The sequence below is a fragment of the Echiichthys vipera genome (assembly GCF_963691815.1).
Source record: "Echiichthys vipera genome assembly, chromosome: 19".
In the NCBI taxonomy this organism is placed as follows: Eukaryota; Metazoa; Chordata; class Actinopteri; order Perciformes; family Trachinidae; genus Echiichthys; species Echiichthys vipera.
The window spans coordinates 14,873,086-14,900,597 of record NC_139844.1 but is presented as its reverse complement, the minus strand read 5'-3'; the positions used below and the strand labels follow the sequence as shown (position 1 = coordinate 14,900,597).

Genomic DNA, 27,512 nt, shown 5'->3' with positions numbered 1-27,512 from the left:
TGATAAGAAGATGTTTTATTTTTGTTTAAAATGAGTAGGCTACTTGAGGAAGTTATGGGCTTGTTCTTTTACTTTGCTACATTATACAATTTATGCATTATTATGTATTACCATATTATTAAACACTGAAACGACAGTTTAATTAACAGTTAATTAGCCTATCATCATCACAGTAGTAGTAGTAGTAAGTCTAACGGTCTCCTATCTTCTCACGGAATTATGTCTATCATAACAGTCAGGGTATCAGTGTTGCTTTTATTTTGAAATCATTCATCCGGGCTCCTGCAGGCCAAGCGAGCTCGCGCTGACGGACCGCAGCCTGGCCGCAGCCCAGTGACGTCGCGAGACATCAAGCTAACCGTTGGAAACCTGAGATATGACCGGAAGTTTGTGTAGTGTACCTTCAGAACAAAAGCATAACTTTGTGTTTTTTTGGAGAGCGTTGTATTATGACGGAAGTGGTGTACTTCAGACCTTGTGTTGCAGTTGAATTGCGCTTATCATCACGTCGTGTGTCTATATTTATATACGTTGTAAGTTAGTTATATATTTAGTAAGTAGCATATGATTAGTTAATCAAAGTAGAACATTTTGGGGGATGTGAGGGATGATTTGATTAAATGGGTTTTTGATCTATTTGCTCATGAAAACATTTAAAAGCACTCTCACCTACCCTCTGGAACTCAGAAACACTCCCATCATCCAAGAGTCAGCTTAAATACCATCTCTTCTTTTCTACTGGACTGTGCATATCATAAAAAGAAAAAAAGTTAAACTAAAGTTAAAGGTTGATTATGGAGAATGAACAGAATACCGTCATCTAGTGTCCCAGGTCACAATCGCAACAACAACATATAATTAAAAGCACTTGGGTTGCCAGGTTGGTGTGTAGCCTACAGGAGACTGGAGTCAGTTGGAACCCGTCCCCTCCGTCAAATCGCACCATAAAGTACAGTTACCGTTACCGTTAGCCGTTACATCTAAGTAAACATCTAAGTGAAAGTTAGCTTACCGATCAAGGAGAAACGTAGCCATTTGGGCATGCGTTTTAATGCCTTTAAACTCCTTTAAGTCCATCGAGTGAATGCTTGGTCTATATTGACTCTGGTTTTTGCCCGTCTCCGGTCACTCCGGTCACTCAGGTGCAACCCTGGCAACCCGCAATGCCGCGCTTGATGGCTGGTAAAATGTAAACAGAACGTCATTGTCAAACCTGTCAAAACATTTTTTAATATGAATTCAGACTAAAAAATTTTTTATGGAAAAGCAATACTTTCAAAACGCCCCATGGGTGTGTTTTTAAAAAAAAAAAAAATATAGCTTTCAATAAATAGTCTACATATTCAACATTGTTCACACAAAAAAAGATGAGTCTGTAGTGTCAACAGGGGTGTTTTAATTTGAAAAGTCCAACCGGATGTGTTATGCTTTAACTGTGAGTGTCTTGACGCTGGCGGCAGGAATGGCGGCTAAGATTACTAGTGAGGAAGGAGCCCAAAGACCATGAAACTTTACTTCTGACGGCCCCGTTGAGTAATCTGAAACACCACCCCACAGCTGGATTAAAGAAACAAGAAGAAGTGCTCATAACGCGAGATTAACGCAGTACATGTCCACACCGAGGACGTTAGTGCCGCTGACTTTGATTCAAGGTAGCCGTTAGTAGCCGTTAGCTCGCTGTAACTGCTGTTGGCCACTTGGCCCAACAAGTTACCTTAAGTGATTAACTGTATGAAAACATTCCTTATTTGAGTATTCAAGTCGTCTTTGTCAACAGATAGTATACGTGTTTTTACAGAGAGACGACAACGGCGCGTTGAGAACATTACTCCTGCTAACTTAGCTCGCAGTGACGCTAATAGCTGAGTTCCTGAAGTCCCGCCCCCTTTTTTGGATCCTTCTCCAGCTATTGGTTAAAGGGCTTCTCATCATCAACAAGCCAAGTAGAGTCTGGTTTTCTTCTTCAGGGGTCGTTTTGGTGCTACTAATATGGAAAGTCTAACGCTGACTGATGTGGAGCAGAAATACTACTCGGATTTGTTTGTCTACTGCGACACGGACAACACCAAGAAAGTGGCGTCCAACGGGAGAGTTCTTGACCTTTTCCGGGCGGCCCAGCTACCCAGCGAAGTTGTCCTACAGGTAAGCTAAGAGCGTTAGCCAGTGTGTTTTTAAAAGTGGCATCATCAGACTGTGAAGCCGAAACGTAGCTCTGTTTAAAGGTATTTTTCACAAACTTGCCTGGCTGTCAGAGCTGACATGTCACATCCAGTCAAGCTATGGTTAGCCTTTGGTGGTTAGCAATGCTGCGCAGCAAAGAGACACACCTTCTTCTGGCTAACGTTAGCCTTAGCCTTAGAGAGTGGGCAGTCAGGTCACACAGTTAAGTTTAACTGAACATTTAGCCTCAAATTGACATCTTATTCATATAACAGGCGTTTGCATGTCTACTCTTTAAGTGTCTTTTTGTGAACATGTGTTGAACAGCGCCCGATGTACATAACGTTGTAACAAATGATGTCCTCATCAGTCCCCTAGCCTCAGACTACTGCCCACTCTTTCCTGCCTTTTTCACTCCATTAAAATGTTATTATGCTCGCCACTGTGTTGAGCTGACATGCTCGAAATGCAGACCCATTGCCACAGTGTCCACTTGTCAATTTGATTCATAAAGGCTACCTTAACCTACACTGTGAAAAAATCACAAGGAATAGTGTATTAGTCAGTTCGCCTTTTACACCGTGTAAATATGTATTTACCCATAGCTGCATTGTCACATTATAGTATTCATGTTGGTCACTGTCCCTGCTCTGTGTGTTAACCATGAGTGATGAGCAGCCAGTTTAAACTGCAGCAGCTTCATTTTTTGTGTCTCACTCCCCTCAGCAGGCCAATATTTGCAGTTTGTGAGTCAGAATCCTTTTCAAGGTCAAAATAGGGAGCTGTGTGGTGGCAGAATTAGGCACTGTGTAATCCTCTACTTTGAAAATGTACTCTGTGCTGGCAAACAAGACACATACAGCTACAGTGTCATGTTGTAACAGGCGGAGAAAAGTGACTGGTGCTTTGTATCTAGGCATACTCAGAATAAGTCCTTTGTCAGCAAGAAAGGGATCAGTCAGCTGTGGCGGACTGTTGGGGTCGTGGCTCTCTGCACTGAAGGACTCATCTTAATGTTATGAAGTTTAACCCCCTGGGTGTTAATTGTCCATGGGTTCCCAATGTCCACATACCACACTATGTATTATACACTTTCACACAAAAATGCATTATCTCATGTGTGTTACGGTGCACATTTTAAACCCTTTCTAGTGTCTTTCTTGCCGTCTGCCATTTTTGGGCAAAGCCTGCTCAGTTTGTCAAAAACATGTGATAAACTGGTTTATTAGTGGCGAGACCCACTGAACATCTGCCAATGTGCTGAGTAAATGAGACTGTTGCTTGTGCTGTATTTTGTGGCTTAACACCGGTGAACTACATGACATTAAGTCAGTAAGTATTTAGAGAAATTGAACTTGTTTTGGACCACTTATAGGAAAACTATTTAGCACCTTGTCAAATAACCTTAAATGCTAGTTATATATTGTTTATTTTCTTACTCTTCAGTGTAAAATTTGTAAGTAATGGATTGCCAGAGAGAACCCTACCCTTCTCTTCTCTTATCAATGGTTAATATCAGTTTTAGATTAATACAATGATGTTAACTGTTCCTCCTTGTCCTTGTGTGTGCGGGTTTAGATCACAGAGCTATGTGGAGCCACCCGGCTGGGTCACTTCGGGCGGAGCCAGTTCTACATCGCACTGAAGCTCATTGCCATTGCCCAGTCCGGTCTGCCCCTGAGGGTCGAAAGCCTCAACTCGGGTGAGTCCACTGCTGAATTCAGACAGATTCTTACTTCAGAACCTCCTCTCACACAAGAAAGAAGAGAGTCCCTCTCAGTACCATCATATAACACATACCAGGTTCAAGGAGGTCATGGTCTGTGTTGCCTGATTGTACAAATGATGGGCTTTATATAAAAAAAATATGTAAAGCTTTTTATTCCGTGTGATTAATGCTGAGAACATGCAATAAGTCACTTAAAACAAATCAATCACAGTTCATCTTCTTCAGCTGGTAGAGAGAGTTGGACATTATTATGTCTCCATCTGTCAAAGCGTCCTTGAGCAGGACATTAAACCTCAAATTCTCTCGTTATGTTTGTGCATATAGGGGGAAAAATGTAATGTAGAATTTATTTGATACCTTGTTCATTCTGCTCTGTTGGTGGCAGTAGCCAATTATTTGTGTTATCAGGTGCTTGAAAATAAGAGCTGTTTCTGCTAGCTTTGTATTTATCTTAACTAAATAGAGTCTGTAGCCCGCGAGGGTTTAACTGCAAAATTGCATTTTTCTGTTTGTCTTTGGTGTGGCTCCTCAACAAAAACACAGGGGAGGATTTCACGGTCTGCTGCTGCATGAAGTTACTTGTTTTCCCTGAAATATTGCAACATGAAGTTGCTGAAATTATTTCAGAATTTGATTTAAATATAAGGAAGCACAGCAGAGAGGCCACTTCCTCACAGCAAAATGGACGTTATGCACAATGGTATGCTTATTAGGGGATGTTTGGTCTCAAAACCCTTTGCTTCTTAAAGATAAGGCTGTCTCAGAAGTACATACGATGGATAGTCATGGATGTAATTGGAAATGTTCATGTGCTTTGTGCTATCAGAAAGCAAAGTCACCTCCGTCCAGTGAGCTGACATTGAATAGAAAGTTGCTCTATATCACCACCAGTACATGGTTTGTTCACCAGAGAGCAGCGACAAGTGAATTTTTCAGCTGTAAAATGTTCCAATCGATATATTTCTTGGTTACAATTCTTTAAAAAAACAGGCATTCGCAGCAAGATTGTTGTTTTAAGCTGTGTTTTAAATATCATTTTAATATCAGTATATCTGCATTAAACATCCAGTATTGTTCGGACTACCATGGGTTCAAAATACAGCAGCTACCCTCCCAGTGGATTATGGCTAATTATGACAATCTAATAAACACGCCTAATTTGTTTCCCTCCCTGCCCAGTATGGTACGCTGGCTTTTGGTGATGCATTTTGGGTTTTTTGAGTCTATGTTGTTGTTTGCTGCTTTAAAAAAAGCAACAAATAACTTCTGTGTGTTTTTATGCTCGATAGCTATGCTTTATACACGCTACATCTTAGCTTTTTTGTCATGTCTGCCTGGCTTATTCTTGCATTTTTCTTTTTATCATTTATTTTGTGTAAAGACTCTGTGATGCTGATTTTGAGCAAATGCTTTCCAAAATAGGGACACTAGATAGATGCTGTCAGCGCTGTAACGTTGGGAGTTAAACGTTCATACTTGTGTTATGTTTGCATGCTTTAATGTTCAAAAGCGCATTGTTTTTCTCATACTGTCTATCTGAAACGCTCTGTCTGTCTCTTTAAGCCCTCTTCCAAGACACAGTTTCTTAATACAAGCTGTTTGCATTTCTCTGTGGATTGAGCATTTATTTTTAACTTTCACGTTATTTGTATTACACTTTCTATAATATGGGACCTTTTTCAAATGCCGAAAAAACAACACTTGGGTGAAACAGTAGAGATGTTAAGCTTTGTTCTCATTCCTATAGCGACTAGTAAGGACTTTTTTTCTAATGTCACTACTTCATTTTGACATTCAATATCATACACATCCACTGAAGAGGACAAGACAAACTCTCACTGTTTACTGCAGCAACAGTGGCTTCAATAGTCCAGTGTTTAGTGCATGTTTTATTTTGTGGAAGCAGTTAGACTTTGTCTGTTATCATACTGTTGTTTGTTCTCATTATACAGCTGTCAGTCTCTACACAAAACACCTATAAACCACAGCTGACTGCAACAAATGCACCTTCTGTAGGTAATCTGGGGAATGCAGCGAGTCGATAACTCGAGTAGAAGCAGATGAGGCAGGATAAAGGAAACTGGCTACAGCAAAAAAGTCCTTATCAGCAAAAAGTAACTGATGTAATCCACTAAACATCACAGACTGGTGATATCTGACAATTTTAGTGCAAAGAAGAGTGATTTCAGTCTTTAATTTTAGAGCTTTAAAACACCTGAAAATCAATTTGAAGCTAATCTGTCCTCTAATCCTGTGAATGGATTATTGTCCCATCAGTCAAAGACCTGCCGCTGCCCAGGTTCGTGGTGGGGAAGAATGAGGCAGAGACGAGGCATGCAGCGCTGTACCAGGACACAGACAGTCAGGGGTTGTACCCAGCCTCAGCTGCTGCCGTAATGCCCAGACCACCGGGCAGGGGTTCCCAGAACAAGAAAGGTCCCCCATCATCCACTTCACTTCCTGCACACGAGGTCATCCAGCCCCTGGCACCCAGCATAGAACCACAGGTTAGTAACTTTACTTTCCTCATGTTTGTAGACATGACACTACAATACTTAATATTACATTGTGTACCTTTTAGATGTGTAACAGTATATAAAAATACATTTATAATACACAGACATAAATGAAGGTATTGGTTATGGCTTGGGGTTTAAAGACAAATGCCTTATTTTTCAAAAAGAAGTCCCACAATAACTGCCCTAAAGTGGACTTTACTATACTCCTACACACATTTTATTTCCTCCTACAGCTGAACCCAGCAGTTACTACAGATGAACCACTGGAATACTGTCGTGTTTCCTGTTTTTTCTCTTGTGTATGTTTGAGTACTAAAGTCTAGAGTTTTCTGTTGCTGAAACCAAAACCAGCAGTGTGCTGCTTTTCACTTATGCAGACCTAATATCTGTTTGCACCTATTGTGAAATGTTCATTTGAACAAGTCATATCTGTGATGAGCAGATAAAAAGTTTTGAAGCAGTATTTATCTGCTCGGATTTGGTGTGTTTTGAGATGGACATCTTGTAGTATTTGAGATGGGATCTGAAAGTCAATACCCTTAACATGTGAAACCATATCAAGACTGCACACCAAACTTGTGCTTCTTCACTGAGCGTCAAATTAAGATTTTAAAAGATTACATGTCTGAAGAAGTTAATCCTCATTGAATCTGCAGCTGTTGACATGTTTACTATATGTGTAATTTATCTGCTTACATATTTCATGTGATTTGATTGTATTTATGTGTTGCCAGCCTGAACCGACGTCCCCGGTGGTCTCCCCCCACCAGTCTCCTCCCACCTCCCCTCACTCGTGGAGGAAACACAAGCGGCAGCCCAGTGGAGGAAATGCAGACAGACAGCCAGTGGTGGCACCAACTGGAGCTGTGTGGACGCAGTTTAGAGAACCACAAGCAGGTAACATCCGCAGTCCCACTGCTCTACTCTGATTAGAGCTGCAGCGATAAGTGGACTTATCGATTAGTCGATCGACAGAAAAATAATCGGCCACATGTTATCTTTTTTAATGCAACAATGGCAGAAAATGCTGTTTTCAACCCCTCAAATTGGAGAGTTCCTGCACTTCTCTGTTTTATATCTTATTAAACTGAATTTCTTTGGGTTTTGGACTAATTAAACTAGACTAACTGGACATTTTTCAGCCTTTTCTGACATTTTATACACTAAATGATTAATCAATTAATCCAGAAAATAACCATTAGTTGCATCCCTAGTGATTATGACTTAAATCAAATAAATGAAATGAATACAAATAAAAAATTCTCAGTTTCTCCATTGTCTCATTTTTCTCCATTATGTTAAACTGAATCTGAGTCTTTGGGTTAAGAACTGAAAGTGTGACATTAAAAGGTGTCACAGTGAAGTCTGAGGTTTTTACTTTTAACAGAATAGCTGTTACTGAAAATAATCACTAGTTGCAGCTCTAAATTAAAGCCTATATAAAGAGGCCGCAAGGTGAATGATAATTGCCTCTTTTTCTACAGAACAGTGTGTTTCATATGAAGTTGAAAGCAAAAATAAGGCAGAGTTTCTTCTCTTTGTCAGCCACTGGTGATTATAACAGAAATGAAAACGTAACAGACTTGGCAGAAAGAGTCAGCCCTGAGCATATTTGTCGTGCTTGTGTTACTTCCTGGTGTTTGCAGCTTGTGCATACATGATGTTTGCTGAGAATGGCAGTTGTCATTAGAGGAACAAAGGAGGCATCACATGACTCAGGCTGTGCTTTCATCAGCACAAAATGTGGTGTGAAAATATATTTTCCTAATAACACTTGTAGGGTATTTATTTCTGTAGCATGGGATTTGACTTTATTGTTTTTCTCTCCCCTCCAGGTCCAGTACCCGGGGAAGGCATGTGGCCGTCCCACTCCCACTCGCCCCCACCTCCCGGTCAGGAAAGTTGGGTCAGTTTCACAGCAGACACCCCGCCATCCAGTGCGATCCCAGGAATGCATCCCTCGTCAGTCCAGGTAGGGCAGGGTTACGCTTCTGTCACCAATGCCAGGGCTCATCCCACATACTGATTTACCCTGATGAAATACAATTATATTTTCTGCAGCTCCCTTGTCGGTGCAGCAAATTGGATCCAAATTCTTCAGCTGGCAGACAAACCCCCAGTATTTCTCTCATGTTTAGGATTTATTTTTGTCAAAACACAAAATCTGCATCTGTCTTGTGCTAAAACACATGAAAAGACTTGAGCTACAGATTACTGGTCATATGATGAAATTTCTTCAGCAGCACCATCAGCTAGGGGGCGAATGTGGTGCAAAAAATGAGCTCATATTGTTGTGATTATGAGAATGACTAAGGAAATAATGTGACAGGCTGAATCATAAATGCAAACATCACCGACCTCATCAGTTGAAAATGCACCATGAGGCATCGCAAACAGAAGATATCTTACTAACCATGTGAGCCAACATTTATATCGGTGCTTTATCTGCCTGCACTGTTAGATGAAAACTCAGCAAGTAATATGTGTGAAATTTCTCAAGAAAAACCAAAAGCTGTGAAGGCCTCTGTGCCCAGTGCCTGATTTTAGACCGATTTTAGAGTCTTTGATAATTTAATCAAATTGTTTTTGATGTATGGGATCTGATGATGGGCTTTTGTCTCTTCCACTAGTCCAGAATAATGTGAAATCTTTGGTATAATAAAAGTAAAACCCTTTGTTATGCAACAAATTTGTAGCGATTTCAAGTGTTGGCCAGAAAGATGCATACAGTACATAAACTTATATACATACAGGTTATTCTAACTGGCTTTGCTTAATTATGCACTTAATTATATATACCTTTAAACCAGTGCTGTTTACTTAAATGTTTCTGTAAATGTGTTTTCCTGTAGGAAAGCACAACAATACGAACAGTGGCCTCAGCAGCAATGACCAATGAGATCCAGCGACAGTCCAGCGGCTATGACGATCCGTGGAAGATCACAGACGAGCAGAGACAGTATTATATTAACCAGTTCAAAACCATCCAGCCAGACCTCACCGGCTTCATACCTGGTAGGAAAACACTCACACACACACTCTCATTCACTTGTGAAGAGAATTATTTCATGGTTACTTTTTGTTTCAGGTTCAGCCGCAAAAGAGTTCTTCACCAAATCAAAATTACCGATTTTGGAGCTGTCACACATTTGGTGAGTCGTTAATGTGCACTGTTTGTTTGTCTTGGAGACATTTAGTGTCTCATGTTTAGTCTGAACCAGCAGTGCAGCTAATACTGGGCTGTGACCATCATATGAAGAGGTGATCTTTTTTTAAATGTGATTGGAGTGAGCAAGAACTGTTTAAATGATGTTGTTTGCAGTGTGTAATTAAGTATGTGTGTTCGATATGTCTATAAATGAGAAGCAAAATTCTCTTTTTATACTTGGTAAATTACTTAACCCCTGTATGGTCTTCACTTTTGTGACCCTCTGGTATCCCTTGGGTCAAATTGACCCGGGACATATTTGGGGTTTTAAAAACGAGTCTGAAATAATATTTTACTTCATAAACCATTAACATACTGTCTTTATCTCAATTTCAAACAATAGAGATAACATATATGTTTAATAATTGCAAGTAGTCTCTACTAGAACACAATTAACAATGGAAGTGTGATTCTTTTTTGTGGTGGTGGAGATGAACACATGACGGGGTAAAGAGAGGTGGACAGTGAGAGCAAACAGTTTCTCTTTGCTTAGATCATAACAATGTACCATTATCTTTGTGTGTGTGCTTGTTTATGTGTGTGTGGGCATGTGTCTGTGTGTGCGTGGGTCAAACAGACCATAAATGTTTGAGTATAGTAGCATGTGTGCTCTATCTACTTGCAAAAACTTGAAACGGGTCGATTTGACCCGAATACCACACAGGGGTTAAAAGCGTAATTAAAATAAAGATGTCTGAGCGTCTGAACCCCACTTTATCATGCTGACATTGTTTTGAAGAGGAATAAAATGTCCCTGGATCATTCCTTGGTTAATTGATGAATATATAAAAAAAAAACGTTTTGTGAGGACGGCAGACTCACTGATGTCTAATGTGTGTTTGTGAAGGGAGCTGTCAGACTTCGACAAAGACGGAGCGCTGACCCTGGACGAGTTCTGCGCCGCCTTTCACCTGGTCGTGGCCAGAAAGAATGGCTACGACCTCCCTGAGAAGCTGCCTGAGAGCCTGATGCCAAAGCTGATTGACCTGGATGACTCAGCAGGTATGCAGTCTCTCTCTCTCTCTCTCTCTCTCTCTCTCTCTCTCTCTCTCTCTCTCTCTCTCTCTCTCTCCTCTCTCTCTCTCTCTCTCTCTCTCTCTCTCTCTCTCTCTCTCTCTCTCTCTCTCTCTCTCTCTCTCTGTCTCTCTCTCTGTCTCTCTCTCTCTCTCTCTCTGTCAATTTCAATTTCAATTTCAACAAGCTTTATTGGCACGACTGTGGTTCACAATATTGCCAAAGCGTACAGAATTACAGAAAAAAGTAACAATAATAATGATGATGATAATAATAACAATAATAATAATAATAATGATGATGATGATAACAATAACAACAACAATAATAATAATAATGATGATATCAATAACAATAATAAGCAGCATATCAGTGTGCAGGTCAACTCATGTGGAGGAAATCATGTCAGGTGTTGTTGTGCAGGTCGTCTCTTCTCCTGTGGCAGGCGTTCACATATCTCGCTGCATCTACAGCAGTGCCACTTTTTTCTCCCAGTAAATGTTGTAGCTTTTCTTGGTCGGATAGTTTGGGGAAGTCTGGGGTTGAACCTGTGATTTTAGTGTATATCAGGGTTCTGAGATCAGTGTATGTGTCGCAGTACAACAGGAAGTGTTGCTCTGTCTCCACCTGTCTGTGTGGACAGAAGCGACACAGCCGTTCCTCTCTGGACAGCCAGGTCTGCCTGTGTCTGCCGCTCTCTAAAGCCAGACTGTGGTCGCTGAGTCTGTACATGGTCAACGTTTTCCTCAGTCTGGGCTCAGTTACAGAGCTCAGATACTCTGCCATGGAGTATCGTCTGTTTAGGGCCAAATAGCATTGAAGTTTGCTCTGGGTTTTGGTTGTGGATGTCCAATAGTCGATGTAATTGTCTTTTTCTTTTGCTATAATTTGGTGGGGCTGGATGGTGTGAGGGCGGTCTTGGTGCCCGGTGCTGTTGGAGTTCAGCCCGTGGACCAGCTGGCTGAGGGGACTCCCTCCTTTGCTCTCCTCTTGGCATTGTAGGGCTTTGTAGTGGTAGGAGCTGGGCTCACTGGCTCTGAGGTGTTGGTAGAACTTTATTGCTCTTTTTTGGATCCGAATTAAAAGGGGGAATTGGCCCAGTTCAGCTCTGCATCCGTTGTTGGGGGTGTTCCTGTGAACTTTGAGGATGCTTTTGCAGATCTCAGTGTGCAAGCTTTCGATTGGGTGTTTGTCCCATTTTTGGAAGTCTTGGTTCATGAGCGGGCCCCACACTTCACTACCATACAATATGATTGGTTCAATTATGGATTGAAATATTTTGATCCAGATTTTGACAGGGATGTCGATGTTTGAAGACTTTTTTATAGTCCAGAAAGCTCTTCTGCCTTTGTCTCTGAGATCTTTAATGGCCAGATTGAAATTTCCCGTCGATGTGATATTTAGTCCTAGATATGTGTAGCTGTGTGTGTATTCTATGTCCGTAAGGTCCAGGTGGAACCTGTGGGGATGATTCTGACTCTTGCGTCGTTTCTGAAAGACCATGACTTTTGTCTTCTCCAGGTTTACGGTCAGGGCCCAGGTCTGACAGAACTTTTGCAGGTGATCTAGCTGCTTTTGTAGAGCCTCCTCTGATGGAGCGAGCAGTATTAGGTCATCTGCAAACATTAAACATTTGACTTCTGTGTCGGAGAGGGTGAGACCAGGGATCTCTGACTCTTCCAGGGATTTGGCCAGTTCGTCTATGTAAATGTTAAACAGGGTGGGGCTCAGACTGCACCCCTGCTTCACTCCTCTATGTTGTGGGAAGAAGTCTGTTTCCCTAGTTCCAATTTTGACAGCACATTTATTATTTATATACATTGTCTTGATAATGTCGTAGATTTTTCCTCCAATACCTTTTTCTAGTAATTTCAGAAACAGACCATGATGCCAAATTGAGTCAAATGCTTTCTTGAAATCTACAAAACAAGAGAAGATGGTGTTGTTGTTGTGGTGGACGTGTTTCTGGATGAGGCTGTGCAGGGTGTAGATGTGGTCAGTGGTTCTGTGTTGTGGTGTAAAACCAATCTGACTCTTGTTCAGGACTTTGTGCTCCCTGAGGAAGTTTTGCAGTCGACTGTTTAAGATGCTGCAGAATAACTTCCCCAGGTTGCTGCTGACACATATGCCTCTGTAATTGTTTGGATCATATTTGTCTCCACTTTTGAATATTGGAGTGATGAGCCCTTGGCTCCAGGTGTCAGGAAAATGTCCAATGTTGAGTATGAGATTGAATAATTTTAACATGGCAGTCTTGATTTTCTGGCTGCTAAACTGGAGCATTTCATTTAAGATGCCATCCGGGCCACTTGCTTTCCTGGGCTTCAGGTTCTGGATCTTAGCCAGCAGTTCCCCTTCATTCATCTCATAATCTAAAGGATTTTGGTTGTCTTTAATGATTGATTCCAGATTTTCTAATTTGTTGAGCAGATGATTTTGGTCTGAATCCAGTGTGATTGCACTGTATAGATTTTCAAAATGTTTCTTCCATATGTCCCCGTTTTGAATAGCCAATTCTTCCTTGTTTGGTTTGTTGAATGAATGCCATTTTTTCCAAAAATTGTTTGAGTCAATGGACTCCTCAATTTCTTCAAGCTGACGCTGTTCATGCTGCTCCTTTTTAGCTCTCAGTGTTTTTCTATAGGATTTCAATGTTTCCCAGTACTGGAGGCGGAGCTCATGATTGTCAGGTTCTCGGTGTTTCTCATTGGATAATTTCCGGAGTGTTTTTCTCAGACACCTGCAGTCAGAGTCAAACCACTTTTCGTTAGCTGAATTTGAACTTTGATACTCAGATTGTTTCAGATTGGAGAGCAATGCTGTGCTGTCAAATATGGAGTTAATATCCCGCACAGCCTGGTTCAGGCCGTCAGTGCTGTGGGGATAGGAGGTGGTGATAAAATGATCTAATTGGGATTGGACTGCTGGATGACCGATGGCTCTGTGGTAGTCATCCTTACTATTACTCGTCCATCTATAGGGCTGTTTGGAGGGGTTGAGTTTATCGGGCTCTGCTACATGGGGGTCAGTTGGTGTCTTCCTAAGGTATAGGGTTATTTTGCTGTGATCGGATAAGGGTGTGAGGGGGCTGACGGTGAATGCTCTTACACTGAAAGGCTCCAGGTCTGTAATACTGTAGTCCACAGTGCTGTTGCCAAGAGGAGAGCTGTGAGTGTAGAGACCAAAGGAGTCCCCTCGAAGCCGACCGTTGACGATGTACAGACCCAGCGTGCGACACAACTGCAGCAGTTGCTGCCCATTTCTGTTGACAGTTTTGTCGAAGTTGTTCCTGTTTTTGTGCGAAGGAGAGGGGATGTTGATCTGGCCAGGTATATGTCTGTCTCCTTGTGTGTTGATTAGATCTGATTCTGGGCCTGTTCTGGCGTTAAGATCACCACAGATCAGCACGTTTCCTTTTGTCTGGTAGAGGCTGATCTCATCTTCAAGGATGGAGAAGCTGTTTTCATTATAGTAAGGGGACTCTGATGGGGGAATATAGGCTGTACACATGAATATGTCTCTGTCTGTGGAGACCACCTCTTTTTTTATTTTGATCCAAATTGAGAAATCTCCTTTTTTGAGCAATTCAATTGAGTGAGTGAGGTTCGTCTTGTACCAGATCAACATCCCTCCTGAATCTCTGCCTTGGCTTACACTTCTCAGTTTAGTTGATGGGAATATTATTTCTCTGTATCCTAAAGGACAACCAGTGGGCATGTCTCCTCTATTCCAAGTCTCCTGCAAAACAATGATATCTGCATTTTTCAACTCTTTCTTAAAGTCTGGGGTCTTGCTCTTAAGGCCAAAAGCAGAAGACCTCAGACCCTGGATGTTCCAACATGAAATAACAAACGACTTAGATATCATTAGGTATTAAACTAAACATGTAGCTTTCTGTGGTAAAATGAGATAAACTTCCAATCCTTATTGTCAATAGACCTAATAATATTATAACCCTTTAACATCTATAATTTAGTAAATATGTGGGGAAACACTCTAGGGTTGTCTACTGTGTTTGATTAATCAGGTGGGAGCAGAGCAGGCTGAGCATGTGTTGGATGTCTCTCAGCTGGTTGTGTGGAGGTGTGGGGGTGAGGTTGGAGGTTGGGAGGGTAAGTGGGGGGTCTGCTGCTCTCCTTACCACCTGAGCATAGCTCAGTGGGGCAGGGTGTGGCTCCTGGTGACGGTGCCGGAATGGGGCTCCTGGGGGCAGGAGGGGCCCTGGTCTGGTGTGAGGGGGTCCGTAGCTCTCCTGGTGGGGTCGTCGTGTAGGGGTATGAAGATGGTGAGGTCTCTGTGTGGGTGGTCTGGACGGTCTGGATGGTCTGGATGGTCTGGTTGGCAGTCTTGGGGTGCTGTGGGCCGACCTGTTCCTTGTGTGGGGGGCGGACTGGTCTCGGTTGAGAGCGACGTCCTTCAGTGTACGGGCGAAGATTGGGACTGTGTTTTTTAACAGATGGACATGGTCATGAAGGCAGCTGATGTCCAGGGTGGGGTGGTGGGCCAGCTGTACATTCGGCCTCAGGACGCAGTCTCTGGAGACGCTGCTGTTGATCCTGTGGATGGTATCAGGGTGGAAGTCTTTCCTGGGCAGCAGGGTTGATATCACCACTCTACTGTTGGGAAACGTGTTGGAGGCTTTCTCTATTACTCCTTTGAGTGACTCTGACACTCTCTCCTGCTGCGTCCTCAGCTCATTGGTGCCGGTGTGGATGATGATGTGACTGGGAGAACCCAGACACTCCTCTGACAGCATCTCCATGGCATGTTGGCTGGTTGGGCACCAGAGTTTGGCCACTTGGTGGTTGGGGAAAAGTTTCTTCTCATTTAAGAATTTTCCATTGGAGTCAATTAGAATGGCTATGTCTGGCTGCTGTGCCGGTCTGGGTGGACGGGTGATTTCCATCAGTTGGCTGGGGGGGAGCTGCTGGGTGGATAGAGTATCTCTGTCCTGGTGTCTCTGGGTGGGTGGAGTCTCTCTGTCCTGGTGTCTCTGGGGGGGTGGAGTCTCTCTGTCCTGGTGTCTCTGGGTGAGTGGGGTCTCTCTGTCCTGTTGTCTCTGAGTGGGTGGAGTCTCTCTGTCCTGGTGTCTCTGGGTGGGTGGGGTCTCTCTGTCGAGGTGTCTCTGGGTGGGTGGAGCCTCTCTGTCCTGTTGTCTCTGAGTGGGTGGAGTCTCTCTGTCCTGGTGTCTCTGGGTGGGGCTCCCAGGGTCCTGGTTGTGGTCTTGCTGTGAGTCCTGCTGTCCTGTGAGGTCTGGGGTGACTCGGTCTGTCTCCTGGTGTTTCTGTGACAGAGATGCCAGTTCTCTCCTGTGGCTCTCTCTTTCCTGTCTCAGCCCCTTCACCTCCTCTGTCAGGGCGCTCAGTGCTGCCACGTGGTTTGCCTGGTGCTGCTGTATTTCTCTGATCTCAGACCTCAGGGTGTTTAGCGCGGCCTGGTTCAGTTCTCTGTCCTGCCTCAGTCTGCTCAGCTCCGTGTTGAGGTTGTAGGCCTCCTCCTGGCTCAGCTGATGGCTGGTTAGTTCTCTCAGCTGAACCAGTTCTCTCTCCAGCTCACTGAACTTCACCTTCATGTCAGTGATGAAGGAGGTCAGCTGGGGGTCCTGGGCCTGTTCAGAGATGGGGGGCACACTCTTCTGGTCAGCAGCAGGGCAGGTGGGGGTGGTGTCTGTGTCTGGTAGGGTATGGATGTCTTCAGGCAGGGGGGTCTTCTCCTGCTGGGCTCTTTCCTTTATATGGGCAAAGTCCAGCTCAAACTGCCTGAGGTTTCCCTGCACCATGACGGTCCCATTTTTGTATATGTTGACTGATGTCATGGGGGAGTCTGGGTCTTCTGCTTCTTTGACCTTCAGCTTCCAGCCATTACAGATGCCCTCCTTCTTCACAGAGGGGTAGTGGCTCTTTATAGCAGAGTGCCATGCCAGTGGCTGCTCTGTGAAGAAGATCAGGTTGCTGGTGTCTCCATTCTTGAAGGAGTCAGAGAAGAGTGTCTCTGGTCTTTCCTTTAATGTCTTCTGTTTGTATGCCTTCCTGGCACTTTCATTTTTGAGCTCTTGTGAGTATTTAAGAGGAACTGCTTCTATGTGAGCTGTGTCTGAGGCTCCAGGACTCTGCTGAGGCTGCATGGCTGTTGTTGTTCCAATTCCTTAGTAACCGTTGCTATGGCTTTTCAAACTTGTTTGTTAGCTTTTAGCTAGTTGTTAGCTTTTAGCATTAGCTCCAAACTAACTAAAATTAGTTTGTAGGTATTTTTTGTTCTTCTATGTCCTGGTGCAGGCTGTGTTGTGTCTGGTGCCCTCACTCACTTCCTGCTCTGGCTGTGTTCCTCTTCCTGTTTGTTGTCTTCTGGACACTTTGGCCAACTGTCAGTTGGTCAGTTGGCTGGACTTCTCTGATGCTCTCCTCTGTTCAGATGGGTTTTTCAAGTTTTCTTTGGTGTTTTCCCGTTCAGTTTTTCTTCTTTCTGGGAGGTAATTCCTCTAGAAGTGTTTCCTCTTCACAATTTGAGAAAAAGTTGAAAGTTCATCTCATTTCAAGACAAAAAGAAGAGATAATCCTCAGGAGCTCATGTTGTTTGCTGCTGTTTCTCACGGAATCTCTCTCTCTCTGTCTCTCTCTCTCTCTCTCTCCTTCTCTCTCTCTCTGTCTCTTTCTGTCTCTCTCTGTGTTGCTCCCTCCCCTGATTTCCCAACCTCAGGCCTCCTCAAACCTGTGAGGTTACAGCACTGCAGTGTGCTGAACCTGAATCACAGAAGTTGTAGTTCATCTGTACATTTACTTGGGCTTTATTTTTATGAAGGAGCTACTGTACATTTCCTCAGCCCTTCTAATGTCACATGTCATTTCAGATACTGTTCTGCAGTAGATATAATTGTTTTCTGTGTTTTTAACAGAATAGCAATTTGGCATAATTATTTATCTTTCTCTGGAGTTTCATGTAAAAAAAATGTAGCCATGGATTAACAAATATACAAAGTGTTTGTCATCGTTTCAATGTTGAGTGTTATTTTGCACTAAAAAAGAAAATAGGCTTTGCCATGTGGTTATTTCATATAGAGTATGTATTTATTTATGCATTATCAGAAAACATGATGTATATGGTGATTTAATAACGAGATAAGAACTATTTCAGGGTAGAAGATTTTGACCCGCACAGGATAAGCGCGGGTATTGGTTGGAAATTAAAATTTTGGAGAGAAAGACCATTATTTATTCTCTCACAAATTACATAATCTCTCTTTAAAGAATACTTTTATGTAACTTCCTGAAGGACAAAGCCCAAAGATACTTTCTCCGTTAATATTTATCGCGTTTAGTTTACCACCTGTACCCCTAATATTTGGGTCTTGGCTGTTGTTTTTAAGGAAACTGGCTAACGTGTGTCTAATTTCTGGTATTCAGAGGTCCAGGATCAGGCTGCTGACGTTGGATACTCAGGCTCCCCGGTGGAGGTCACCCCCAGCAAGTCTCCCTCCATGCCTTCACTCAACCAGGCCTGGCCAGAGATGAACCAGAGCAGCGAGGTTCACAACACACACACATACTTATTGTATCTTCACACATACTGTGAGCTCAGTGTCCGTTTGCTTTTGCTGTGTTTGCATTTGATTCATCATAATTAATTGCTCAGGGTTAATTAGGTGCTTTTTCCTTTATCCATCCATCCATCATGATTTGACTTCATCCTTTTCCATTATCAAACACAATTACTGATAATTCTTCTCTCACTTCCTGGACTGTGTCGGTGGCCTGTATGAAAGTCTTGTTTTGTTTCCGTGCCCGCCGACGATGATGACGTCACATCGCCACGTCGTCTGACGATGGCCGATGACGTCACATGACGGTAGCGGCTCAGGCTGATGATGTAAATGTGTGATGTCACTGCACTGGCTGACTGACATGTTTTTTCTCACTGTCTGTCTGTCTCCTGCAGCAGTGGGAGACGTTTAGCGAGCGCTCCTCCAGCTCACAAACTCTGACCCAATTTGACTCTAACATTGCACCAGCTGACCCTGTAAGTCAATCACTTAGTATGCATGGTTTCACCATTAATGGACAGACATTAACCCTCTCTGGATCTCCATGCCTCTTCTGTCTCTCTCTGTCTCTTTCTCTATGTCTCTCTCTCTCTCTCTCTCTCTCTCTCTCTCTCTCTCTCTCTCTCTCTCTCTCTCTCTCTCTCTCTCTCTCTCTCTCTCTCTCCCTCTCTCTCTCTCTCCTCCCCCTCTAGCCATGTTTACACTGCCATCTTTATGTTCAAATTGAACTGTCGCATTAGAAAAGCTGTATGAAAACGTTCATGCTCTAAATGTGATATGGAAACACTTTTCTGAATACGTTCTGACATAGCTCACATGACTGATCAGCCCATGACTGTTGGCATCTTCCCCAATGTTCCGTATTTATCTCTGGACAAAATGTAACCCCTCCAATATTAGCTGACAGGGTTGGGAAATATAACGATATATATCATCAAAATTATATAAAATGTCTATTTATATATTTTTATGAGTCAAGTGACAGTTGTAGCCAGATTTATTATGTGACCACACAAAATGCGTCTTTGAGTGTTGGACAAAACAAGACATTAGAAGACACCATCTTGTGCTTTGGGAAACACGGATCAACTTTTATAGACCAAACAACAATTGTTTAATGTGATTTAAAATAATTGACATGGAAATAATTGACAGATAAATTGACAATGAAAATAATCGTTAATTGCAGCCCTGGTTCATTTTGCACTAAAGTTCCTAATAAAATCAGAAAACACTCTTTTTTTCACTTTTTTATTTGTCATGTATTTAATTCACACAAGAGGATACAAAAACAGGCTTCATCTTGTGGTTCATTTATTGAATAACCAGAAAGCATGCTATGTTAACCAAATTCCTGAGCCCCCCCCCCCCCCCCCCCTCTCTCTCTCTCTCTCTCTCTCTCTCTCTCTCTCTCTCTCTCTCTCTCTCTTCCCCCCCCTCTCTCTCTATCCCCCTCTCTCTCTATCCCCCTCGCTCTCTCTCTCCCCCTCTCTCTCTCTGCGCATGATGCTCTTTCAGTGTGCAATATACACCAGTGTGTGTTGTAATTTGGCTGGCTTAGCTTCTATTGGCCATCACCTTTTTTCCTACTGTGACACCCACCAATCACTGGTGCATTTGCAGGTTGTGGCAGATGCATTTTACCATATATGGTCAAATGCTGTAAGTACTTAAAAGTGTCATTTTTGGTTGAAGTCCTTTTTTTGCCCCTCAGGCAGAATTTTCCTTGCAGCAGTATGGGGCTCACTAATAGCTCTGCACTATTAATCTGACAAAAAGGGCAGTATTGACTACCTCAGTTTGCCAGCGTGTGCAACTTTTTTAGATCCACTGAAAGTCTGGACAGAAATCTCAGCAGGAAAATCGCTGAGCAGAACCTGAACAATGATGTGAAACGCTCCTCTTAAATCTTTGGAATGAGCTGCTCTGTTTTTTAGCAAAATTTACTAAAAATATCAAGAATAAAAGTTTTTATAATGCAGAAAAGATGGCTCCTCTAAATGTCATATTGTTAAATATTATTTCATTGGATTATTCTTCCTGGTTTAACGGCTGTATTTGGTCAAAGTGGAGATCATTCAGACAGTTTTATACTTTGTTGGGTAGTTCAGTCTGTAACATATTTTATAAGATTGTCATATGGTTTGTATGTAAAATCATAATCTGCAAAGTAAATAGGTTCAAACAGAGTTCAGCAGTGATGCCTCATATTACAATGATATTTTAATGAGAGAATGAGAAATGGTCTTCTCTTGAAATAATGACAGTTGAAGTAAACTGATGATAAAGTGTAACTACAAACACATCTCCTGTAGAACTTGTCTCTCTCCTTTCATAAATCTCTCTGTCTCACCTCCTGTCCCTTTTATCTACTTTAGGACACGGCCATCGTCCACCCAGTCCCCATCCGAATGACACCCAGTAAGATCCACATGCAGGAGATGGAGCTGAAGAGGACTGGCAGTGGTGAGACAACCTCTGACTTTACCATTTATTAATGACTGTTTTTATTATTAGCGTTGCGAGGGGCTGGAGTTAAAGCTAATATAATAAAGAAATTATACTTGTATTAGAAGCCAGTATGAGTGCACATGTGACGCTGTGTCCCGTGCTGAGTTTTCAATGTGTGAGAGGACCACCAACCAAGAGGCTTCTGTCTGTTATGATTAAAGAGAAACTAATGTCATTAAACAAAATCAGTCTGGCTTTTAATCATCAACATAAAGTGTAAACGTTTTGCGGTCAGGCTTCTAAAGCTGCTACTGAAGATGTCTTGGGATAAAATATGTAGTAGACTGCCAGTTGTTTTTAGTTGTTGTAATCACCCTCATTGCCCCACCTCCAGCAACAGTGGAGATAGTGGAGCTGAGATGCGTTTGACGGATCTTAATCATAATCTATTATTACCCGTATTTGTCACACTTTCTAATATAAAGAAGGAGGTGATAGAAGGCATGGAGAAAAAGATGAACATACACCAACCGTGGAGCAGCTTTTCATGTCAACACCACACTTTTTCCCAAAAATTTATTGGGCTTTTCTTGCAGGGTTCGTACGGGTGCTTGAAATCCTTGAAAATGCTTGAATTTTTTTAAGATTTGAAGAGTGCTTGAATTTTGGATAAAGTACTTGAGAATGGTTGAAGTTCTATCTGCATTTCTCTCACAACAATAGCTATAGAAATGAAAAATATATATAAAATAAATAAATGGAAACTTGGAAAGTGCTTGAATTTGACCTTGTAAAAGGTGTACGAGCTCTGTACTCAGTTAACGCGACCACCCTCGACAATAAACTGAGCTTCGATCACCACATTGCAGACATAACGCGGAAAGACTCGCTGTTGGAGGAGTTTTGTGCGCTCAGCCACTTCCGCCTTAGATTTAGACTGTGAAATCCGAATCTGATGCAACATTTATGCCCTCTCTGTTATTTCTCAAAACCTTCAGACCACAACCACCCGACCAGTCCGCTGCTGGCTAAACCTCCCGAACTGTCCGAAGAAGCCAAATTACCTGCCTCCATGAAGTTTGTAGCCGCCAACACTGTAGGTGAGTAAAAGCTGGGCTGCTGTGCCAGAGAGTCTGTGTTGACTCCATGAACTCTCCTTCCTTGTCAAAATCTGGCAGATACATTAACCACAATACAACTGGAGGTGTGTGTTTTCATCAGCGTGGCCAAATTGCGTTCATCAGCTCCGTTTCTTGTCATAGAAGTTATGCTGAAGATGTTTTTGGCTCACTGTGAGATCAGATCTTTATCTATAATATGTTTCTGTTTTTATGCTTTGTGTTGGGAACCGCACAGCTTTTGCATTATAGGTCAGCAGGTTGTTCTGATGTTAATGGGTTGTTTTTGGTTTGGTTTTGTCTGCCATGAAGGTGACGGTTACAGCAGTTCAGACTCATTCACCTCAGACCAGGAGCCAATCACAAGACAAAGGTCAGTGGCTTTCTCGTGATTTAATTGAGTTATTGTTCATTATTGTTGTTTTCTTTAATTGTGTTCCTACTTTTCTTGATGAAGCACTATAGACATGCGTTCGTGTTCCGTATCGGTTTATCTGTTTGACCGTTCAACTTGAATTAATAGCTGTTATGTCTGTGTTCAGGTCCCAGTCGGGAGCGTCTCCAGAGGCTCTAAAGGTGGTAGCCCCCCCTCCACCTCCACCCCGGCCCCACCCTTCTCACTCTCGCTCCTCGTCTCTTGACATGAACCGCACCTTCGCTGCCGCAACTGCTGCAGGACAACCGCAGTCCTCTACGATAGCTTACCCTCCCGCCGTGCCCCCTCGACCGCTACCCACACAGGTAAGACAGAAACACATTCATTAAATCCTGAAGTCTAACTTCATCATCATAAATTCTCCACCAAGTGTGACCTTGACCACTTCACCCCTCGGCTCCCTCTCTCCAGTCATCAGTACCACACACTGGGCATCGTGCGGAGGCGGAGGGCGCACCAGGAGGCGGCGCGGCGCTCACCACCACCTCCCCTCAACAGATTCCACAGCAGCCCAATTTCGCTGACTTCAGTCAGTTTCAGGCCTTCGCTGCATCTGAACAGCCTTCCAGCCTGCCGGAGGTGGATATACACAGTGAGCCTGGACAGGTAGGTTGTTTCCTGGAGTGTGTGTGTGTTTCTATTTTTACGTAGTTGTTCATCTGGCTTGCAGATGAGTCTTGTGAGAAACACATCAACATATTATACATTTACATAAATAAATAAGACCGTGTGTCTTAACCATAGACTAATCTATAGACTGTCTATTGTGCCCGGGGAAAATATTTACTAAGCTAAGTGTAGTGTGATCTGGTGGTGAATTTACAAAGTTGTAATTATTTTTAAAAAAAGAATCAATAAATGATTCTATAGTTGTTGCCCAGAGGTTTTCTATTGTCTGTTTTCTGTGAAGAATTCCGAGTTTACCCGTTTGTTTTGTGTCTGCAGGTGGAGAAGTCTTCAGAGGGAGCTGGCCCTTTAAGAACAGTCAAGAGCGACGGCCAAGCAGACGACAGGTCCTCAGCTCCTGTCAACTCTGTGAGTCAACATCTTCTGAAAATGTATATAAACTATATGTATCATAATAATATTTAACTATAAGCTGAACAGATGATCGATTATTTAAAACAATTGAACAAGATCTTGTCTTGACAATTATTATGACTAAATTTACAGAATATTTTCCAATTTTATTGATGTGACAAAGCTGTTAAATGTTCTTATATTCATTATATTGCTAATTAAACTGCAGATCATTTCACAAGAACTATTTTATTCCCCAAGCCATCAGCCTTTTTAACATGCAGCTAACGTCACTTGCACTTCCTGTTGACTTTTTCTTTTTTTTACTTCATTGCTTTTTCTGTCTGTCGATTAGATGTGTTTTATTATAAATTTGTTGTTGTCTTTTGTTTTTTTTAATTTTATTTGTTTTTTTTTACTTTAAACTGGTGTCCGGAGCACTGGTCCAACACATTTCCTTGTGTGTTGGTAGTTAATCTGAATTAACTTGATTAATGTGATGTAAATATAATGTCTGGAGTCCCAAACACCCCAAATCCCAAAGATATTGAATATCATCTATCATAGAAGAGCAGCAGCTTCTCTCATTTGAAAAGCTGGAACCAGTGTTTTTACATGAAATAGTGACTTAAAATGATTATCAGAAAAGTCTCTGTTAATAATTAATCAAGTTATTGTTTATTTATCTCTAAATACATTTGATAATTATTTACTTTTCATTTGAAGAAACGACAGTTCAAAGCTCCTTCATTACAAACAGTAAACCGACACAAAGACAGAACTTCTAATTACTTTTTAATCCCACTGATTGAATTAACGTTTTTGTTTTTACCATCAGGCCAAATGTTCCGGGTCTGGTCCGCTAGCGCCTCCTCCAAAACCTGTGCGCCGAAGGTTGAAATCGGAAGACGAGCTACGACCGGAGGACGAGCAACACGGTCCGCAGAAATCAAATGTCATAGCTGCCGTGCTGGCCACTCAACCCTCCATCCCCAGGTAGAAAACGTAGTTAACAAGAATTTGGAAGATCTTGATAAACCTAGGTGGTTGTTTTTTTCTTAAACACGTGTATTTGTGTGTTTCCAGGTCGGTAGGAAAAGACAAAAAAGCAATTCAAGCTTCAATTAGAAGAAACAAGGAGACGAACACAGTGTTGGCACGACTTAACAGTGAACTGCAGCAACAGCTGAAGGTTTGTACTATGGAATAAAAAGGTTTTCTTTCTGACTGACAAAAAAAAATTCACTAATAACTTCGTAACATTTTTCAGGACCTGCTTGAAGAGAGGATATCCCTGGAAGTCCAGCTGGAGCAGCTCAGACCTTTCTCTCATCTTTAACCAACGGGAGGAGGAAAACTCAACTGTATTTCACCTGAAGCAAAGCTGTGGCCCTCGCTGTGACTCCCCCTCCATCCCTCCCTCCTCCTTACACCATCTCTGCTTTCCCTGGAGGCTCCAACCTGCTGCATTGTGCTCCGTTAAAACTCTTAAAGCGCTCAATCAAACACACGTATTAATCTTCAACCGGAAGGACACGAGAGCTTACCAAGCGGAGGAGGAGGAGGTGACAGAAGGGGGATTTTTACAAACTGGCACTTTTCAAAATGTTCTATAAAGAGAGGTGGACGTGAGGACGGCAGCAGGACTGAGAAACGGTCAGGAGCAAAACTCGTGTTCACAAACGTCGAGTGCCGTCTGAAGAGAAACTGCTGGTGTCCGATTACTGCTCTCTGACTGACTGAAGAAGAAAGGCGGAGTGTGTTTGTCATGTGTGTGTGACTGTGCATTTGTGTTCCTGTTCAGTGACTCGAAGATAGCGCCAGTTTGTTTGTTCTCTCTTGGTGTTCAGACTTTGACGCACCAAACTCCTAATAAAAATTGGGCAAATTGAAAGAAGCAGCTTAGTATTTTTTGGGAAATGTGCTTCTTCGCTTTCTTTCTTAGTTAGATGAGAAGATATATGCATCAGTCTCATGTGCGTTAAGTACAGACATGGAGTCTGTGATCTAGATTAGCTTAGCATAAAGACTGGAGGCAGGGGGAAACGGCTATCCTCGCTCTTTCCAAAGTTCAAAACTATACTTTTTCAGCACCTCTGAAATTAACAACATGTTTGTGTGTTGTTAGTTTAAAACATATAAACTGAACAGTAAATACAACATTTTGTGATTGTAGGGGGAGTTAAATGCTGAAACTGCTTCATCCAACTTTCAGAAAGAAAACGTAGAAGTGTATTTCCCCAAAAAACTGAGCTATTCTTTGACTGTCATCTCATTTATCGGTGCACCTACTTTTAACAGTTGTGGAAAAAACTGGAGTCTTAACAGAATTTCTGCTTTAAATATCATCAAAGGAAGTATCTCTACTGAACGTGTGCCTCCCTAATGTCACCATTTCCAAATCTGTTAAAAAAGAGGTGGAGTTTGGTGCGGCCGGTCTCTCATGTAACATACTGGGCTACTTCTGGACAGGACTTTGTGTTTGTCTTTGTGAGGCCTTTGATGGCTAAAAATCATCAGGGTGAAGGCTTTTTTTTTTTTTGACTCATCCTGTGATGTGAGTTCAGCCCACCTCTCTCTCCTTACTGCCCCTTGAGGTCTGGTTTGTTGATGGCATGATGTCAATGAATGTGTTTTTTGTTTTGTTTTTTACTTCTATCTTACGCAGTGTTTTGGGGTTCGGTGTGACTGAATGGTTTAACTTTATGCCAAATGACTGAACTATCTGCTCTCTCACCTCTACTTGGGCTGTGTTTTTACAAAGAAAAATCATTTTTTCCCTTCCCACAGGTTTCTCTTGGTTTATTAGCTGTGCGTCGACATTCTTTTTTTTCTTTTTTTTTTAAACATCTTTTACTTGGTTGCTGTGGTTAATTCCTGTCTTTTTTTTACCTTCACCTGGATGGGGAAAAAATCTTTTAGTCAATACAGACGAAGGGATTGAAGATGTTCCAGCTGCTCGACTGCAGGAGGCGGCGTTTATGAAGAATTATGTGACTCGTCGGGGAGAAGTTTTCCTGTGATTTTCCGATGAGCAAACGCATGCACAGATCCAAACTCACGGTGCAGATAGAGTTGATTCAGCTGTTTTCCAACGGGGCAGTCGTCACTATGCAAGTACGGGCGATGCATCCTCACAGACCAACTATACTTAGCTGTTTGTACTGATAGTAGCAACTGTGTGAGCAGTATACTTAGATCTTCCAGAACACCATCTACTGTTTGCTTTGGATTCATTTTGCCTTCTTTTTTTTCTCTTCCCCCCCTTGAAAGTCCAGATCAGTGTTTTCATCAGGCACTTTCATCCTAAATCTGCACAATGTGACCCTCGCTTGGGTGTAGATGAAGCTTAACAGACGGAGACCAGTCGACAGAATGGGAGACCTGAATGACCCAACTGCACTTTGACCTTAACCCACCCTCCTTAATTAGGATATATTTGTATCTTTTCTTTTTTAATTTGCTACATCTCTCTTCTGCTTTCTTTTAACGTTGTCATGTTCTCGTTCCCCGTGTATTTAACAAAAAAAAAGATGCTTTAAGAAGAACAAAAAAAATTAATGAACCACTCAAAACTGTAAGGTTTGTGTGCCAGTACCCTAAACTATCCTGTCTTGTTTGGTCATATTTTTTTTTTAAATACGTGTTTTGTCCCTGGAGCTTCCTGTGTGTTCACGAAGAATGCGTCTTCTTCGAAAAGCCTTACTCCCTGACTGGCGTTCAGGTTTCCACAGTGGCTGACTGACCTCTCTTCCTTGTCGTATCAAGGCTCGCCTTTTTTTCTGCCGTTTAGGATGTGTTTGAGTGTGTGTGTGCGTGTGCTTGTGTGTGTGTGTGTGTGTGGTCTCCTGACCTGGAACTAATACCATTTAAAACCCTATTAAAAACCTTCATGTGGGATTGATTTATGTTTGCTAGCACAATAGCGCCCCATTCATCCTTGAACCCAAAAGGCAATTCAGGCAGGCAGAAGCAATCACCAAGACTTTGATGGGATTTTGAATGCTATTTGCTCCCAGATCTGTGTTGTATATTGTATATGATACACACTTTTTGGACTCATATGTAAATTTGCATTAATTGCTGACTAACAGCGAAAGAATATTCTATTTAATTCCTTCTCTCTTGGCTGTGGGATCCTAAATGTTTAACTGCATGGATGTACTGTATCTCTGCAGAGTCAACTAGCAGCTGTGTGATTTTTACACAAAAATAAAAACGGCACAATATTTTAAAAGCTGCGCTCCCTTTACTGATTTCTTTATTGTTTGTTAAAATGCTCTAAAGATGTGTTTTAGCAATAAGGTCCAACATGAACAC

At 42.2% G+C, this 27,512-nt stretch overlaps 1 protein-coding gene across 1 annotated transcript; it reads left to right on the top strand.

Annotated features, from left to right (window-relative positions):
* The first annotated feature begins 1,474 nt into the window (after positions 1 to 1,474).
* reps1 (RALBP1 associated Eps domain containing 1) lies at positions 1,475 to 27,409 on the top strand. Its single transcript, XM_083933843.1, has 19 exons — positions 1,475 to 2,142; positions 3,739 to 3,862; positions 6,167 to 6,396; positions 7,143 to 7,305; positions 8,244 to 8,380; positions 9,261 to 9,423; positions 9,497 to 9,560; positions 10,464 to 10,618; positions 18,031 to 18,152; positions 18,563 to 18,643; positions 20,546 to 20,633; positions 21,617 to 21,718; positions 22,049 to 22,109; positions 22,279 to 22,477; positions 22,584 to 22,778; positions 23,118 to 23,207; positions 24,031 to 24,188; positions 24,279 to 24,384; positions 24,463 to 27,409. Exons 1-19 carry the CDS (start codon positions 1,990 to 1,992, stop codon positions 24,529 to 24,531), a joined length of 2,460 nt encoding a protein of 819 aa, XP_083789969.1. The 5' UTR covers positions 1,475 to 1,989; the 3' UTR covers positions 24,532 to 27,409.
* The last annotated feature ends 103 nt before the right edge of the window (positions 27,410 to 27,512 follow it).

Excerpts from the sequence above, each read along its gene's own strand:
- reps1 (XM_083933843.1), top strand. The coding sequence starts at position 1,990 with ATGGAAAGTCTAACGCTGACTGATGTGGAGCAGAAATACTACTCGGAT. Across the intron at positions 9,424-9,496 it reads CCTCACCGGCTTCATACCTG|GTTCAGCCGCAAAAGAGTTC; the intron begins GTAGGAAAACAC and ends TTTTTGTTTCAG. Across the intron at positions 9,561-10,463 it reads TTGGAGCTGTCACACATTTG|GGAGCTGTCAGACTTCGACA; the intron begins GTGAGTCGTTAA and ends GTGTTTGTGAAG.